The sequence below is a fragment of the Camelus dromedarius genome, chromosome 8 (genome assembly GCF_036321535.1).
Source record: "Camelus dromedarius isolate mCamDro1 chromosome 8, mCamDro1.pat, whole genome shotgun sequence".
In the NCBI taxonomy this organism is placed as follows: domain Eukaryota; kingdom Metazoa; phylum Chordata; class Mammalia; order Artiodactyla; family Camelidae; genus Camelus; species Camelus dromedarius.
Window position 1 is genome coordinate 74811160 of NC_087443.1, and position 19574 is coordinate 74830733.

At 46.2% G+C, this 19574-nt stretch overlaps 1 protein-coding gene across 10 annotated transcripts in view; it reads left to right on the forward strand.

Annotated features, from left to right (window-relative positions):
* The window catches only part of TACC2 (transforming acidic coiled-coil containing protein 2), a 196703-nt gene that overhangs the window by 23465 nt on the left and 153664 nt on the right, over positions 1 to 19574 (forward strand). For 9 of the 10 annotated variants that reach the window (XM_031461897.2, XM_031461899.2, XM_031461904.2 and 6 more), the window contains exons 3-4: positions 3647 to 3706; positions 15301 to 15413. In XM_031461897.2, coding sequence (XP_031317757.2) covers positions 3647 to 3706; positions 15301 to 15413 — 173 coding nt within the window. The remainder of the gene's footprint in view (positions 1 to 3646; positions 3707 to 15300; positions 15414 to 19574) is intronic. The other variant, XM_031461902.2, reaches the window with a different exon arrangement.

The window sequence follows — 19574 nt, forward strand, 5'->3', positions numbered from 1 at the left end:
AGGAGGCTGAGATAGTAAAATAAATTCAAATTTCATAGTTACCCATTTTAAGTCTGAGAGTTGTAATTCAATGCCCTGGTGAACAAAATCAGGGGAACACTTTCCCATTGATCTGACACACAGCAGAAATATTGGATTAATGTATTGAGTTCTTTGAATGAGGAAATTGGACCTAAAAGCCAGCAAAATGCAATTCATTTTCCCTCTGCTTTTTCTTCCCCACAATATTCTTTTCTCAAGAAGGAAAACAGGACTCATCCAAAGAAAAGGTGGCAAACTCCAATCTTTAGGGGCGGACGAGAAACAGTAATTGTGTTAAATGACTGGGAGGGATACGATAGGGAGAGGTGGGGACTGTGGCAAACAGAAGGGTCCTGTCCGATTGCCTAAGGAGGCAGCCACTATCAACTCCAGCTGCTCATTGCCAAGTAGGAATGTGAACCCACTGTTACAAGACCTTCCTATTTCTTCAGGAGAAGTCAGAAACCCAAATTTTTTCCTAAAAATCTTAACATTTTTTAAATTAGCTTTTTATATTTTGAGATAATGGTAGATTGGTGAGTTGTTATAAGAAATAATACAGAGAGATCCCATGCACCTTAGTTTCCCTCAAGGGCAAATGTTTTGCAAAACTACAGTACAAAATCACAACCCAGATACTGACTCTTTTTTGTTTTTGTTTTTTTTGGGGGGAGGGTAATTAGGTTTATTTATTTTTAGAGGAGGTACTGCGGATTGAACCCAGGACCTCATGAATGCTAAGCATGCACTCTACCACTGAGCTACACCCTCCTCCCCACAACCCAGATACTGACATTGAAACAGTTAAGATACAGAACATTTCCAGGGACGGGATTCCTCCTGTTGCCTTCATAACCACACCCGCCTCCCTCCGGTGCCCCATTCCTAACCCCCAGCAACTTCTAATTTGTTCTCTATAGAGATGAGGGAGAGAGTGTTATACAATGTTATATAAATGGAATCACACAGTAGGTGACCTTCTGGAACTGGTATTTTTCACTCAGCATGATTTCCTCGAGATCCATCCAGATTGTTGCATGTGTCAATAGTCCATGCCTTTTATTGCTGAGTAGATGTCCCACAGTTCGTTGAACCATTCACTTAGTGAAGGACATCTGGGTTGTTTCCAGTTTGGGGCTGTTACAAATAAAGCTATTATGGACATTTGTAAACAGTTTTTTTGTGTGTGTGTGAACAAAAGTTTTCATTTCTCTGACACAAAGCCCAAGAGCTCAGTTGCTGGGTCATATGGTAGTTGCATGTACAGTTTTCTAAGGGACTGCCAAACTGTTTGCTAGATTCCCTGGACCATTTTACATCCCCACCAGCAGTGTCTGAGCGACCCAGTTTCCTACATCCTGGCCATCATCTGGTATCGTCACTATTTGGTGTTGCCATTCTGATTTGTGTGCTGTGACGTCTCGTTATGGTTCTAATTTGCATTTTCCTGATGAGTGATGATGTTGAGCATTTTTTACATGTTTATTGCCATCTACATATTCTTTTTGGTGAAATATCTGTTCATGTTTTTTGCCCGTCTTCTAATTGTTTTTTTTTTTATTGTTGAGTGTTGAGAGTTTTATATGGTCCAGATACTAATCCTGTGTCAAATTATGGTTTGCAAATATTTTCTCCCATTGGCAGCTTGTCTTCTCATCCTCTTAACAGGGTCTTTTACAGAAAAAGTTTTTATGGGGTACAACTTATCAGTTTTTCTATTTATAGATAGTGCTTTTGGTATCTTTCCTAAGCAGAGATGAATTTCTCCCTGAATGCAGACAAAGTTAAAGTGGCTTGTAATTTCTCTCCATCACCTATGCTAAACCACGCTGTCCAGAATTGAAGGCTGGTTTATTTAAGTTAGACTCATAGAAATGGAATTGGTGCCTCAAAGGGACAGCAAGGATTTTTGTAAGGCTTTTGCTATGTATTTCTCTCTCTAGCTATAGTTGTGTACAAAATACTTTCCAGAAATGTGATGTCAATTTATACGTCTCTCAGTGGGGTAGGAGGGCCCTGCAGGCAATGGATATTTGGTGTTTCAGATCTTTACTGAGTAGAAAGGTAAAAATGCTCAGAGGTTTAAAAGCTCTTACCCTACTATACCTACACCCCCATTTCTCATCTCCCGCCAGCTCCCAAGTCTACCCTCCCTCCCCCGTCCCTGCCCTCCTGGAGCAGACAGATGTTTTCCTGGCACCACAATTTTTCACGTCCCCAGCCTCAGCCAGACATGACCCAGTGGGGCATCATGGGGTTGCCTTTAGGGTTCCAGGAGCAGACCAAGGTTTGCCTTCCATAGAGAAACCAGTGGAAATGAGGTGCAAGTACATTGGGCTGCAGGACTCAGGACTCGCCCGCAGGACTGAGGCTGCAGACCATCCTTCCAGTGTCTCCTGGGTGTCTCTGCCTGGATGCCCCACAGTCACCCTGAGTTCTTCAAACCTGAGCTCAGCTTGCCTCCCTGACCCTATCTTTCTGCCTTCTCCCCCGTAGGGTACCATCACCTACGCTACCATTCAAGACTGGAGGTCACCTCTAACTCCACCCATTCCTACTTTCCATATTTAGTAAATCACTCTCTGATTAATGGATGGATAGGTGGATGGATGGAATGGCCATTTAGCCTTCCGAATTTCTGTTTAATGAGAACTCTTTTTTGGCTGTGCGAGACAGAAGCTCATCTCCAATGGCCAAAAGCAGAGAAGGGGCTTGTTTGGTTTCTAGAACTGAGAAGTCCACAGAGAGGATCTAGCTGCAGTAGTCACTGAGTCCAGAGGCTCAAAAGATGACGCCGGAGATCTTGCTTATCCAGATGTTGCTCCGCTGTCTTCTGTGATGCCTTAGTCCTCAGGGAGGCGCCTCAGCCCCACAGGCAGCTCCGCGCTTCCACACTCTTTCCAGCTCATGGTCCAGCCTCCCAGTCAGTCCCCTCTAAGGAGTCTGACTGGCCCTGATTGTGTCATGTGCCCTCTCTGGAATCAACCTCTGTGTCCCCCAACGTGGGATACTCTGATTAGCCGGCCTGAGTCACGTGCCCTTGCCTGCAGGGGAACGGTGGGCCTAGCGTGGCTTAGAGCACTTTCTCAAAAGACAAAAATGTACTACATATCCATGAAGTGTTTTTTCTAATAGCTTTTTTCCTCTCCATCCCCACCGTCACAACCCTATGACCTCACCCCTGGCGCACTGCAAACACCTGCAAACTAGTTTCTCTGCCTCCACACGGTCCCCCCATCCCACCCGCGAGCTCGGGCCTCTCTCTCAGAAGCTTTTTCTCTGTGAAGATGCACTTGGAGGTCCTTGCATCCTGCTTACAAGTGAACTCTTGGAAAGAAAGGCAGGTCTGAATGAATCTCCACTGAGGACCAGCCCCATCACCAGTACAAAGGATGCGGGACAGGCCTGCCTAGCCTTGGCCCTTGCCTCCTTCATACACCTTCATACAAGGGCTGCAGGGTCCTTCCTCTCTGTTGCCTAACTTCCCCTGGGTAGCTGTGGGCAAGATGGGAGCACCCCCGGCAGGTTAGGCTGGGAGTAGAAACCAGCCAAGACCGTCTCTTTGGTTCTTTGGGGGGTCCCGTTCACTGAGGCCTGTCCTAACAGCAAGACCCTTTGCTTTCAGCAAGAGGACTCCGGCGTGAATAACATCATCCTGTTGCCTCCAAACCCTGAACCTCTGCAGGTACTGGGTGTGCGTTCTGCGTGGCTTCGTTCAGCCCCCTTCCTAACCTCTAGATGGCTGCAGACTTTTGGTGTGGTGTGTTCATTTGCATTTTTAATGTTTCTCCTCCTCCGCCTTCTCCCATACCTCCTGTATGCATCTCAAATAAGTGCCAAAACACAGTAGAAATCTGAAATACACATTTGGATTTTTTTTAAACTAACATTTTGGTGTGTCGACTCAGGATCTGGCTCAGTGGCTTTTCTGTGAGATGCTGAATAAGGCTTATGTTCTCAAGGTCATGCAGCTACTGGGAGCCACACTTATGCTTCCAAACATTTCTACTCAGATTTGCTTTGTCCTGGAGAGAGGCTGAGTAGGGTGGAGGAGCCCACTTCACCACCAGTGGGCAAAACTGATTGGTCCTAAGGAAGATGGAATTCCCAAGTGCTGTGTGTAGAGCGGCTGGCTGAGGTCCCAGTTTTAACTCTGCCCGAAGTGTTTGCCATCGACTGGGAAGGAAGGCAAATCAGGAGCTTTGCATCCCTTTCATGGAAATTGTTCCTGAAATCACAGTCAAGGTTGGGGCATGCTCGTGGGTGTGGTCAGTGTGAAATCCTGGCACACCCTGGAGGAGGTGTGCTCTAAGAAAAGAGCAGCTGCACCCCCAGGGTGGCTGCCAGAAGGTCTTTTTGGTGCTTTTGTTTCAGTGTATTCCCCACCCAACAGTGATGCTTGAGGTTGTGAAATAACTTAGCCACTTGTGTAGAGGATGGGGAAACCCTTTCCATGTGTGACTTGGTCAAATCCTCTTCATACTCCGGGAGGCAGGCAGACCCAGGCTGATCACTCTTGTTTTATAGACCAGTGTTTTATAGACTAGGTTTGAAAGGGGAATCATCCCGGGTCATTTGGGTGAGTGGAGCAGTGAGAACGCGAACCCTGGTCTCCAGAGGGTCACAAGGAACGGCTGGGCTAGTGATTTTCAAACTGGGCTCTTTTGTCCCGCTTGGGACTTGCCATAGCCCTTTGCAGCAGAGCCCAAGATCTTCGTGACAAGCCCCCATGTCGTAAAGGAGGCACTGGGGATTGAACCCAGGACCTCATGCACGCCCAGCACAGGCTCTACTCTGACAGCCCAAGCTCCCGTGTCTGCACAGGGATGGGGTTTTTCATTCACTTGGTGAACATTTCTGGAGTCCCTGCTGGGTGGCAGTTCCTGGTTTAGACACTGGACCCAAAGCAGAACAAAACTAACCAGGCTCCTGCCTCGTGTGGCTTACATCCAACAGGGAGTCAGAAAATAAGCAAGTGAACAAACAAACAAACCAACAAGTAAAGAAAATATTTTATTCAAAACTTTATTGAATGCCTATTGCTTCCCAGGCTCTGTCCGAGTACTTGCAATCCAGCACTGAACAGCTCAGCCAGTCTGCTCCAGCGCAGCTTCCCTTCCGTAGGGAAAACGGCGATGAGCTGGCAGGCAAATAAACACGTAATAAAATGTCCAATGGTAACTGGGGTCAGGGACAATATATATATTTTCTTTTATTGTGGTCAAATACACATAACATAAAATTTATCATCTTAACCATTTTTAAATATACAGTTGCATTAAATCCATTCACATTATTGTGCAACCATTACCACCATCATCTCTAGAACTTTCTTCATCTTCCCAAACTGAAACTCAGAACCCGTTAAACAGTAACTTCCCATTCTCCCCTCCTCCCAGCCCCTGGCAACCACCACCCCAATTTCTGTCCCTCTGAATTTGACTACCCTAGGTCTATTATATAATTGGAATCAGACAGTATTTGTCCTTTTGTGATAGACATACTTCACTTAGCGTAATGTCCTCGAGATTCATCCACGTTTCAGCGTATCAAAATTTTCTTCCTCTTTAAGGCTGAGTAACACCCATGGTATGTCTATTCTACATTTTATTTATTAATTTATCTGTCAGTGGACATGGGTTGCTTTCACCTTTTGCATATAGTAAATAATGCTGTTATGAATATGAGTGTACAAGTCCCTGCTTTTAATTCTTTTGGGTATATATGCTAAATTTGAGTTGCTGGATCACATGTTAATTCTGTTTAATTCTTTGAGGAATCGGCATACCATTTTCCACAGTGGCTGCAGCATTTTACATTTTCAGCAGCAATGAACAAGTGTTCTAGTTTCTCCACGTCTTTGCCAACTCTTGCTATTATTATTTGCTATACACAGTAGCCACCCTAATAGATGTGAAGTGGTATCTCTTTGTGGTTTTGCCTTTTATTTCTCTAATGATTAGTGATATTGAGCATCCTTCCCTGTGCTTATTGGCCATGTATATCTTTGAAGAAATGTCTGTTCAAGTCATTTGCCCATTTTATAATTGAGCTGTTGGTGCTTTTATATGGTTGAGTTGTAGGAGCTCTTTACATCTTTTGGCTATCAAATATATGATTATCAGATGTATGATTTGCAAATATTTCTTTCATTTCATGGGTCACATTTTTATTCTTTTGATAGTGTCCTTTGATAGAGAGAAGTTTTTAATTTTGATGAAATCCAACTTGCTTATTTTTTCTTTTGTTGCCTGTACTTTTGATGTCATTCTAAGTCCAATATCCTGAAACTTTTCCAGTGGGGGCCATTTTTATGTTTGTAGCTAAGATGAAATTCACATTACATGAAATTAACTATTTTAAAGTATACAATTTGGTGGCATTTAATACATTCACAGTGCAATTACCACTTCTATCTAGTTCCAAAATCACCCCAAGGAGACCCTCTAACCATAAAGCAGACACTCCCCATTCTCCTCAGCCCACCAGCTGTGCAAGCACTAATCAGCTTTCTGTCTCTAAAGATTTACTTATTCTGGATATTTTGTGTAAACCAAATTATACAACATGGGACATTTTGTGCCTGTCTTCTTTCACTTAACATAATTTTGTAGCATATATCAGTACTTACTTCCTTTTCATGGCTGAATAGTATTTCACTCTATATGTACAGCACATTTTGTTTATCCATCCAACTGTTAACAAACCTCTGGGTAGCTTCCACCTTCTGGATATTGTTAGTAATGCTGACATGAACATTGTTGTGCAAGTATCTGTTTGTATCTCTGCTTTCAGTTCTTTGGGGTCTGTACCTAGAAGTGGGATTGCTCAATCATATGATAACTTTAAGTTTTTGAGGAACCGCCAGACTTTCCCACAGTGATTGCAACCCTTTTCCCCTCCCAGCAGCAATACATGAGAGTTCCAGTTTCTCTGCGTCCTCACCAGCACTTGGTACTTTCTGTTGTTATTTGATTACAGCCATGCTGGTGGGTGTGAACTGGTGTAGCAGTGTGGGTCAGAGGAGCCCTGTCTGCAGAGATCTGTGCTGAGAAGGAGGCAGCCATGTAAAGTTCTGGAAAAGGGAATAAACAGCAAGTGCAACATGTCTGGGAAGAACGATCTTGTGTTTTAAGATCAGCAAAGGCCAGTATGGCTGAGGAAGAGAGGGTGAGAGAACTTGTGGTGAGAACTGAGGCCAGGGAGATGGGTGACAGCTTAGTCTCCTAGGTGATTATCAGCCTGGTAAGGAGTCTGGCTTTGTTCTAACTGTGATGCAAAGTCATTAAGGAGGGTTATTAGCAGAGGAATGATGTGACCTGGTTGGAGATTTTAAAGAGGGTTGTAGTTGCTGTGTCAAGAATAGCCTCTAGGGAGCAGAGGGCAGAAATAGAGGAGGCATATTAGTTAAGACGCTACTTACAAACCAAAGGCATAGAAGATTATGGCTTGGATTGAGATGGCAGAGAAGAGCGTTCCTGGATTTGGGCTATATTTTGAAGGCAGATAGGAAAGGCTTAATGATGGATCGAATGCGGGGGTGGGGAAGAGAGCAGAATCAAGAATGAGCCCTAGGAGTTGGGCCTGAGCCAGTATGTAGCTGGGAATGTCATTTCTTATGACAGGGAGGGTTAGGGGATGGGAAATTTAGGGGGAAGGGAGAGATTCAAAGGTTCTGGTTTGATCATTAAATCTGAATGCCTATTGGGAGCTGCAGTGAAGAGCTTTATTAGGCACTTAGATACACAAGAGATGGGGCTTGAGACATATATTTGAGTTATCCTCACTGGTATTTAAAGCCATGCAACTGGGGAAAGGGACCCAGACTAACCTCTGAGATGCTCCAACATTTTGATGTGAGCCCAGGGGAAGGGAAGAGAAATCTTCAAAGCTGCTGAGTGCTGGGTCCTGCTTGTTACTCCTGCTCCTTCTGTCCAGTACCTGACTCACTGAGGCCTCCTGGCAGGCAGGCTGGTCTCAGGGAGCACAAAGCAGCCTTAGTTACTAAAATACATAGCTGTGACTCATAGGCAGGCCCCAGACCTTTCCTTCCGGTGACTCCTCTTCCTGCGGGCGTCAGACACGTTGGCTGGAAATGAAAAGAAAGCTCACCTGTAACCAAGGCTGTGGAGGGTGACTCACTTGGGGGTGGGAGGGTACAGTTCAGCGGGAGGTCAGCAGAGTGGCTAACACTGAGCCAAGGGGAGCCTGGGCTGCCTCCAGGGGTGTCAGGGTCCTAGCTTGTGTGTCCTCTTTGGAACAGAGGTGGACGTGGCACTGGAATGAGAGTGGACTCCACCTAACAGCCTTTGCTGGGGTTTCACGCGTCGTGACCTGCATGGAAGGGCTTATGGTAAAATAAGGGCCACGTCAGCCCGCAGTCCCAACTCCCGAAAGCGGGCATGACAGTTTTTCAGTGTCCTTTCCTGAGTCTTCAGTTCTGGGGAGCCCTCCAGAGGGCTCCTGAGCTCTGAGCACATGGATTCCAGAGGGCAAAGGTAACCCAGCCTGCACCACCAGCTCTGAACTTCCCCTTGGCCGTGGGGTTGTCATGTTACCCACTTACGGCTCTGACAGCGTGGGAAAGGAAAAACATTCAATCTTATCATCCTAATGACCTGACTTTAAAATATACGGTCATTAAAAAAACTCTTTTGGGGGGAGGCTATAGCTCAGTGGTAGAGCGCATGCTTAGCATGCACGAGGTTCTGGGTTCAATCCCCATTAAAAATAAATAGATAAGCAAACCTAATTTCCTCCCCCTTATAAATAAATAAATAAATAAATAAATAAATAAATAAATAAATAAATAAATAAATAAAATACCACTTTAAAAAAAAGAAAAAGAAAATACTCAAAAAAAGAAAAAAAACTCTTTTAAAGTAATTCTGTTGCCTGGATGTTCTGTAGTTTAAGTCCCCGAGAGGGGGGAGAAAAGGATTTTCAACTGTAGAAGTTGTGTTCAATGCTATAAGGCAAGAAGACAGGTGCAAAGATGCCTGACCTGGCCCTGAGTGTCTAAATCTCTCCCAGGGAGCTGAAGGATGAGTGGCAAACGAACGGGGTCAGAAGAATTGGGAGCCGGTCACTGGGGACGCCCCCCCCCCCAGCCCAGACCTCATCAGGGCAGGTCTTTCTGGTCCTGGCTCAGTGTCCAAGAGGCAGCTAGGCCTGAGGTTCATTCCTGAAGGCGGCCTCAGCACTGTGGCTTCAGATTGTGGAATTCTCTGACATCCAGGGAACAGAAGACCAGGAGGACAGGAGAAGCTGTGCTGTGTGAGCTGTCCCTGGGTGTGTTTCTGCAGGCTGAGGTCAGCTGTAGCCCAGGCACTGTGTGATTAGTGTTTTGCTTATGGATAAATGGCCCATAAGTATGTGCATGTGTTGTTTAAATCTACAAATGCTTGCGGTGCCAAGTTCAACTTGGAGGTGGCTTCTCTGTTTCCTGAGGAGCCCAAGGAACTCAACATCACCACAGCATTAGTCCAGCACTGGCAGAAACAGCACCTTCTAATATTCTGCTGGCAGTATGTACCTGGGTACCTGGGATGATTTAACTGCGTTTAATGAGAAAGAAATTGAACGAAGACAATTAAGCAGCATGAACTCAATGCTGATAACAGTGGAGAGAGCTCCTTTATTATGATGTCTGATCGCCCAGCCCAGGGGTTTGTGCTAATTTTCGCTGGAGTGATTATTAAAGTTTGTGAGCTCCATGGCTCCGGGTTCAGCTAGATGCATCTTCTGAAGAATCTGATGAACTGTTTTAGCTCTATGTTGAGACAAGCACTGGGGCTCTTAGATAATGAATTTTGAATTGGTTTCTTCTTTATAATCATAATGACTAACATAGATGAGTGTCTACGATGATCTAGCCTTGTGCTACATAATTTGCATGTATTATTTTATTTAACCTTCAAAACAATCCTATAATTATGATCCCCATTTTCTAGATATGCTCCTAGAGGCACAGAGCCTGAAGGCTCATGGCTAAATCAACGCCAGAGCTTGGCTTTGAACCCCTGCGCCTGGCTTCCTGCACTCTTATTCTTGAATCAAGCCTCATGCTGCTTTAGCATGAAAATGAGTAGATGTAGGAATTCTAGAGGAGCAAAAAAAATAAAGTTTTATCTGCATTTCAAGTATAATCGAGTAAAAATTACAGGACGTTACAGGCAACTGACAACCGCAACTCTTTGAATAAAGAGACTTTACTCCACTTGGACTGTTTTTTTTTTTTTTTTTTTTTTGCCATGTTGACAAAGTTTTCTCATCACCCACTGAGGCAGGCAGGCCAAGGATTGGGATCCCCATTTTATAGACAAAGAAACAGACTCCAAAATGTGCAATAATGTGGGTTTTCTTATTCAGCCCTCTCTAAACTGTATTGCTTCTAAAATATTAAACACGTACAAGATGTTAATAGGAAGCAGCGTTTTTGAAGTATGAAAGGTTTTCCTTTCCCCACGAACTAAAGATGTCAGAACACGTCAACTCTGGCATCTCTGAGGTTCCTGGGTCCTTTGAGGGTAATTCCTACCACTTTTGATGCAGATGCTTTTGAGGAAGCGAAGAGAGATATTATTTATTCACTAAACTGTAAGTTCCATGAGAGTAGGAACCACAGTTCTTTTATTTTAATTCAACTTTTAATTTGGGAGTGTTTTCAGATTTACAGAAAAGTTGCAAAGATAGTACAGAGAATTCCCATTACTCTTCTCCCAGCTTCCTCTAAAGTTAGTATCTGACATCACATCTTTCTTAATCTTCTGTGTCAACCTAGAACCGAGACTTAGCCCTTCCTGGACATGAGGCAGAATCACAAAACTCCCACTGCAAACTTGATTCTCTTATTTTCTCCATCCTTTAAGGGAAAAGTGAGGATTCAAACCCAGCTCTCTCTGACTCCAAGGCTTGTTCGTTTTTTTCTACCATATCCCACAGTGTCACATGAGAAATTGTTCCATTTGGGGAAGCCTAAAATTCCACCCTAGGTCTGACCAAGTGCCTGCTAGGGGAGCTCGGGAGGTGGAAGTGTGCGGGCTGGTCTAGCAGAACTGGTCTAAGTGTTTGCCTTCCCTTGACAGGGAAGATGGGCAGCCCACCGGCCTAGCACAGAACATGTGTTCCTCCTCCATATTTGGCAGCCTGGCAGTTGTTTGAAATTTGATTCCTAATGCCATGGGGATGACCTTTGGTCTACTTCCCAGCATTCACCTGCAGTCACACTGCTCCCAAGAAGCTCATTCCAAGAGTGGGCGACTTGGCAAGACACTCTGGTCATGATCTAGCCATGCTGGTCAAACCTCTTCACTGGCATGGCCAGTGAGCGGTGGGCCAGAGAGATGGGGCATATTTAAGAGGTAAGGTCGGAGGAATTTCTCTTTTTTAATGGTGAACCGCTTTAGCTCTTGATAAAGTGTATTTTTTAGGACTGGAAAGTTGCTGCGACTGTTTGGAGATTGCTTTAAAATAGACCCAGAGCTCTGGAGTATTCCTGAGCCAAGGAGAGGCTGTTTGTTTACTCAAGCAACGGCAGCAAAGGAAAGATTTGAAGAAGCAACTTGACAAGTCCGTTCGTCACGTGGAGGATTGCCAATTTTTTTTCCAGCCTGCTATTTGGAAGAAGGGGTAACTTTAGAAATGCATGCTGTTGGGTAGTGACGCCTGTTGACACAACAGACCCCCTGGGAATCCTGTAAGCAAAGGGCCTCAGTACTGTTGCTAGGATGGGGAAACTGGACGGGGAGAGGGGAATGCAAAGACACTGTGGGAAATAAGGGCGAAGGGAGAGCTCCAAGGACTGAGTGCGCTTCCCCCAATTTGCAGGCTTGGCTTCCAGACTACATGGGGATAATCTGTTTTTCATACATTCAACAAATATTTATGGTATGCCTCTCTGTGCCAGGGGCTATTCTGGGCATTGACTCTGTACCACGTTGTTCATAAACATCCAGTTGTTTTAGTTCCTTGGAGCATGGCAGGAAGATGGCAGGGCTCACAGGCAACTATTTCCACTGCCTGGTGAGGCAGCATAAGGTAGAGGTCAAGAGCACAGATTCTGGAGCCAAACCATCTGAGTCCAAGTCCTGGCTTCACCACTTCCAAGCTGTGTGATTTGGGGAAAGTGGCTTAACCTCTCTGTGCTAAAGTGATCTTATCAGTAAAATAGGGTCGCTGTAAGGATCAAATGGGTTTAAACATGTTAAGCACCTAAAAGAACAGCACAGGCTTCCCTGCTGCCCACCATCTGAAAGTAGAGTATTTCTAGGAAACCTTTTGTAAGCTGAAACAGCTTAAAGAGAAGCTGTTACCTTAGGATACCTCTCCCTGATGGATGCACAAGATAAATCGAGATTAAGCGCAGATGCTCCCAGACACAATTCAAAGCTATGGAGGCTTTATGCTGAGATGCTGAGTGTGGTTCCTGGGGAAGGAGCTTGCTGGGACCACTCCTGCTGCCGCTGGGGGCGCACGCTGCCTCTACACCAGCTTCGCTGCAAAACAAACGCTGAGCACTATTTTCACGTTTTGCCTTTTTACAAAAAAGCGAAAATCCCCTTGGGATTTCTTTGGGGTCTTGAAAACAGGTACCAGTACAGGTCTTTCGTAAAAGAGAAGTGACATTAAGCAAATTTGAAAAGCGGGGGGGGGGGGGGGGGTACCTGTGCTTGGCACATAGAAAGTGTTGTTAGTAATCAGTTTGCTACTATTGTCATCCCAGAAAAATGTGCTATGGAGGTGTTGGGTGTTATTGTTACCGTGGAAGGAGTATTGGACTTCAAGGCAGGAGACCTGGCCAAGCTACTTTAACCCTCTGTGCCTCATCTGAAAAATGGAAAATGTCATTTTACCTGCCTGTTTAGCACACAGGGATTTTAAAAGAATCAGAGGATACGAAATAATAACTTTGCGAAGTGCAGCGTGCTATTCCTGTGGGCAGAACCATTGCCTTTAATGTTAACTCCGTCCAGAATATGGTTCTGCCGGAGAGAACCGGTATTCTCACAGATTAGCTTTCTGTTAGGAGGAGAGGTGGGGCTGGAAAGCTTATTTCCTTCTTCAAAGACAAATCTGAGCCCCTCTTCTATTTCCTGTGCCGAAGGGAAGGTAGCCTGTGCTCCCCTCCCCCTCTGTAGTTAAAGCAAAGATCTGCCTCCTGATTCCATCTGTTGTTTGCATCTGTCGGGGCCGCTAGACATGTCATTGACTCTCCAGAATTACTTTAAAGTAACCTTGATCAGGGAATAAAGAGCAGGAGATTTATCTGTTCAATTCTTTGCAGATAATGTGGTGACTGTAAAGGAAGCCTGGTCTGCGGCAGGTGTTTGGAGCTGAGGCCTGCATGATGGTTAGACAAGTAGGAATTGGGTTACAACTTAAAAAATTTAGGATCGTGATATGAAAATGTCACTCAATCTGTACTGTGATGCTGGAATTACCGTAGTAAAAATTTTAAGTCAGGTATCCAAAGGGAGTAATACTATAAAAAATAAAGAACCTCCCTCAGAAGAGTCACGAACACTTTGGAGTTTGAATTTACTGTGGTTTGAAGTTTGTCCGGTCTTGATCATTTATTGCCCTATAGGAATAATTGCTGTCCTGGAGTCACAGATCAGGAAACTGAGGTGCACAGGACAGGGCAGGGGCTCCTTCTGGAGGGGAGTGGTTCAGCCAGAATGGAGGTCAAGCCAGCCTGGGGTCCACAGGCCCCTTCTTAGGTGAAGAATCAGCCCCAGCTCTCTGCCTCCTTCAACACGTCCCCATTGAAGGCATCGAACAGAGATGCCTTTTCCTGGCTCTGGGGTCAGAGAGAATCAGGTTCATCCAGAATCCAGTGCTGTGTGATCTTAGCCAAATACTTAACCTCTCAAAGCCTCTGCTCTAAAACAGGGACATGAATAGCATCTTTCTCATAAGGTTGTGATGAAGGTTCAATGACACGGTTCATGAAAAGCTACTGGCCCAGTGCCTGGCACTTAGTAAGTGCTCAATAAACAGAGGTTCTTACTGTTGTGCTGTTATCTTCCCCCCATTCTGTCTCAACAAAAGTGAATGGAGATTTTCTAATTGTAGTGTTCCCGTGAGCACCAGAATTTACGGGCCCCTGAGAGCTGAAGCATCTTTTATATTTTACCTCTGGGCACGATCAGGTGAACATAAGCAGCCACCCGCTCAGAAAAATACGCCAGATGGAGAAACATCTCATCATGGCTTTTCTCTACCTGCAGGCTCCGCTCTCTCCTGCCGAGGCTGCCTCCCTCTGCAGTGATTAGAAACAGACTGCCAGTAACTCCTGCATCCATATTCTACAGAACCAGCCACCAGATTTCCATCCCTCTGGTTCTCCACGGAGTCCTGAGGAAGGACCTGTCTTAACCTGAGTCTTGTGCACAGCCTGATAGGCTGGGGTGTGGGGCACTATGATTGGCATTTCCATGAGAACCTTGGGGCAGAGGGTCTGGGAAAAACAGTACTTTAGAGTAAGGTGGATCTGGCCCCGAAGAGAGCTGTGTATGCTGTTTCAGGGACACTACTAGGAAGACAAAAGACAACCGCTGCTTTGGGAAACACTGCTGGGGGTTCCTAAAAGCCCTTTCCCCATTTCTGATGTTTGTACCATATTTACACGAGCATCATTTAAATTGGGTTCTTAAAAACATCTCATCTTTTTCTGCCCTATGACTAAAAGTTCTGACTGTGCTTTAGTTTTTTATGCCTTGGTTTAAAAAACCGACTGAACAGCAGACAAGCTGACTGTGGGAGTTGAAAGACGACCAGCTGTCAGAGTGGCTGGGACCCCAGGGGGTGGCCCCATTTCCAAGGGCCTATGATTTTCTTCCTTCAGTTTTCTTCCCAGGTTTCCAGCTGAATTCTGGTGTGCACAACCATGGGGCAGGGGGAAGAAATGTGTTTTCATCTAGATGTGCCTAGATAATTCAATATCCTACTTTCTGCAGGGAGCCGATGACCCCCAAAGTATGATGGGTGTCCCCAGTCTCAGTTTCTTACTGAAACAGCCCCCCTCCTAATCTGGAATTGCTGGTTTGCTGTGTTTCTCCTCCACCGGGTAGGAGCAAGGGCCACGCTGGCTTTGCTCACCATGTACCCCCAAAGCCTCGCTCAGCACCTCATACAGAGTTGGTGCTCAGATGGGCTGTAAAGCAAATGGATAGCCTGACCCTTGGATGTTGTGGTCAGTGGCCTGTTGATAAAGTCTCTGTGCTTTCAAAGACCCCTATTTGATTTCCTTTCCAATTTCTCTTTCTTCTGGCTCAGAGGACATCATCGGCTCGGAGGCCAGGATCCGAGCCATCACCTGGCAACAGTCAGAGCGTAGAACGAGGGCCAGAGGAGAAGCCCAGAGGCACTGACCTTGGAGACTTGCCCAGGTAAGAGTCAGGTCTGGAGGACTGACACAGCCGGAGGCGTGGCCAGCTCACTGCCTGCTTAGTGTTTGTTTTGCTCCATCTGCTTTGGAAAATTTACTCTAAAACCCAGGATGTGGTCCTTGGCGGTAAGAAGTTCGAAGCAGTAGTTCCTAGACCCCTTTGTGATTGCCTAGACCTGCACGAAGGGAAAATAAATATTTGACTGCCCAGAGATGAAATTAGTCATAATAGGTTCCATTCCATAACACTCCAGGCCGTTTATCCTCATTGTCAGAACTTAAAATAAAAAAGATCACAGCTGCCAAGGGGCTTAGCAGGGGTGTCTAATCTGTGGCTAAGTTGGGAGTCTGTATTCTTGCCTGGTAGGCAATGTGGGCACCAAAAGATGAGACAGAGGATTCAAAGAACAATCACTCAGTCCCAGGGAGGCTGTGGATGAATTCCAGAAATCAACAAGACCACACAGCTGCAGTGGAACAGTGGCCAGTGCAGGTGTGGCCCATCGGTCAGTGGCTCCTCATTGTGACCACAGTCAGGTCCTGATGTCCCTCCAGGGCTACTGGGAAGGAGTCCAATAGACTATTCCCACGTAGGATTCAGCACCCACAGTTCGGGAGTCTTTCGCAAGCAGGGGGAGATTAGATGTGAGCATTCTGTCCTCTGATCAGACACGGATCAGAGCACTAACGGCAATTAATCATTGCCTGTGGGTTCAGCACATGATCTGGCTAGAAGAGCCCGTCTGAACAAATGGAAGCCCAGCATCTGGGAGGCTACAGTTGCAGGCCTTAGAGGAACAAATGAACAAGAACTTTTAGGGCGAAAAATGCAGAACTGAGTAATAGACACCCCCCTACACACACACCTACCCCTAATCATTGACTTTAGGTCACAAATGCTTTGCAGTCACTTTTCACCTTAAGAGTTTAAGCGTCATTTTTTGGCTCTGGCTTTAAACTAAGGAGGGTCATGGGTAAGTAAGAGCGGCCCCTGGTGGCTGGGATTTCCATGCCTGCTGGTGTTACTTTCTGTGTGGTTCCAGTTCCGTGGTTTCTAGAGGCGGTACTTTGAACCTCTTGGCGTGAACATTGGATTTCTTTAGGGAAATGACGATCAGATGGGGCAGAGTATTCTTTTTAGCTGAGTCACAGACTATGCTTTGAATGACACCTTTGATCTCTTCTTTGCAAAAGGGGGGCTTCCTTTGCCTTTCAGACCCTCCTTGGTTGTTCCACCTTTATGAACTTTTTTTTTGTCAGAGTAACAGGAAAAAGGGTTTAATATTTGGCTCTAACTAGACCAGATGATGGTCTAAATTGACTCCGGGTGATCATAAAACTAATGGATGGATTCGTCTTTTCACAAGGGAGGTCACTGCTGGCTGAGACCCAAGCTCCAGCTCTTCTGTCCCCATCTTCATGAGGTTCTAGGATCCCTTGGGAGGTTCGCAAATTATTCGGGGCCTCTGTCACAGCTGGGCTGAAGAGTCACGCAGCTCAAAGGGCTTGTTCCTCAGCTTTAGTCGATTATTTTTCCCTTGAAGAAGAATTGTCTCTCATCGGCATGCAAATTGAGCATGAGAGATGTGTTCTGAGAGCAGGCCCAAAGAGGCAACTCCCTGTTCACAATTAAAAACACGATTCTTCCCTATAAACATAACCACATCTATTGTGCAGGGCCATGGACTAACTCAGAAACTAGCAAGAGGTGATCGGGGAGTCAGGATATTTACAGGAAAAGAGAGTGAGCAGGGCTCCGCTGTGTGCTCTCTCAGTAGGGCAAGCCACCCCTGGCATCCACAATAATGACAGCAATAGTATTTGACATTCATTTCGCAGATGGGCTCCAATCACTGCCAAATGCTCTATGCATAGAGGGTAAAATTTAATTTTCTTTAAGTCAATTAATTTCCGATTCTGAGCCCTTACTCTGCCAGGCTGGTGGGGATGCTCATGCCAGCCATCCTTGGGAACCCCTCTCCTGACCTGGTGTATTGAGGCCATCATCTGTCTACTCCCAACCCCATCACCACTGAGAGGTCCACTGGTCCAGGCCACACTGTCCCTGGAGTCCTATGACTGTGCTGCTTTCACTACACACTTGGCACGTGGGGATCTTTGGTGAGGCTGGGAGCCTGTGGTCATCACCTTCTGCACTCTGCTCGCTTCCCCTGTGAGCCTGAGGACACTGTCAGGAGGCAGGGAGGGAGTCCGGACGTTCTCTGCTTCCTGTGACCTTTCCCTGCTCTCTCCTCCACGTCCTGAAATGCATTTGCCTTCTCCTTTTGGCTTACTAGATAGCCAGCATTTTCTCTTCAAAGCACATACTATAGATTTTTACAAAAGATGGAAAGAACCATTGACCGCAAAGTGTTTCTGTTTCCAACTTAGAGAAACTCCAGAGAGAAAGCACAGAAAGGTTTCTGCTGCAAGTGGAGGCAAGGGAAGAACATAGGGAGAAAAGGCAGACGTGCCAAGGATTTTCTCTCTGCACCCGTGTAGTCTCTACTCTCCAGATGAGGAAACCAAGGCTTGCAGACTATGCCCCCTATGCCCTAGTGGTAGAAAGTCCATTCTCCCCCCTGAAGGCTCTTCCTTGCTTTGAATACACAAGAACAAGGTTTATACATCCCCAAAGGGCTAAGTTCATCATCCAATGAGGAGTCCCCTCAGTTCAATTGCCTTGCCTTCCAGTTGCCACACGGTGTCGCTGTTGTAACTTAGCCCTGCATTGGCCAAACCCACAGAGGCAGGGTGGCGCCTCTTAGGTGCTCCGCCCTGTGCAAGCTCCTGGGCTCCGGAGGGAGGATGATCCCGCCCACCTTGGACAAGCTTCACCCTAGGACGTGCCTCTTACTGCTCAGCAATGTCCACCCTCGAGCACAGCTGCCCTGGAAACTTGCGTGAGGACTGGTTCCAGCTCCACTGTCCACAGTCTTCTGGAGCCTTTCCCTCCTTGGGTATCAACAGCCCTTTCCCTTTAAACTCTTGAAACATAATGGGTCTTATCATATAACCTTCCCCAGGTAATGAAACCATTAGGTTGCACCAGAGGAAATGACTGTTTTTGTAGGTAAAAAAAGATCTTGGATAGTGGCCATTTCCTGTGCTTCAGCATCACACTTGCTCATTCTCCCAAGGAGGGCCACAGGCAATAATTCGGAGGTGATTAACCTTCCTCCAGGAGTGACCCTAAGTGATTCCTGGGTGAGTGTCTGGCACCTTGTGAGAAGGAGTGGAAACTCAATAGCCTAGAGTTTTAACTGCTATCCACTGGCTCTCAAACTTAAGCCCAAATCAGGATCACCTGCAAACCTGGTTAAGCACAGGTTGCTGAGCCCTACCCCCCAACCAAAATTCTGATTCCATTGGGGTGGGGCCTGAGAGCGAGCATTTCTAACAAGTTCCTAGGTGATACTTGAGAAGCACTGCATTATGGGAGAGTGCTGTGTGAGTGCCCCGGCTTAGCGCTGTTGGGGTCCAGAGAAGGAGCCTTCTCTAAGGGCTGGGCTGGGCTGGGCTGGGCTGGGCTGGGCTGGGCTGGGCTGGAAAGTCTCCTGGCAGGGGTAGGGGAATGGCTATAGAGGCCATTCCAGGTAGGGGCAGAATTCCTGAGTTGAACCTCTCTGTGGCAGAGCAAGAAGTCAGCCCAGGCCTAGGGGTGGGTGTTCACTAAAAACAAGGTTGGAGAAGTTCGGCCAGACTGAGGAGACCATGGAGGTCAGGGGAGGGGTGAGATTTTATCCTGTAGGTAACAGGAAGCTGGGGAAGTACTTTGTGGTTGGTTTGTTTGCATTTAAACAAGGGCTTATGCATGCAAGGAAAGAGTTCTGAGGAAGTCAGGGCCTGGATTAGTGCACTGGAGCAGGAGGCTGGAAGGGCAGTCAGGAATGAATTGTAGTAGAAGGATGGAGGCTAGGAAACCAGCCCAAGGTAGAACCTGTTACTGAAACAAACTCAGGTTCACCTGCCTGACCTGCAGCAAAGCCAATCTGCTGACACTGGTTGTGGTGAAGGAACGTACAGTGTTTGTTGCAGGGCACCAGGCAAGGAGAATGGGCAGCTAGTGCTCAAAAGACCTGAACTCCCTGATGGCTCTCAGGGAATAGTTGTTAAAGGCAATATTAAGGGTGAGGGTTGCAGGATGCATGATCAGCTCATT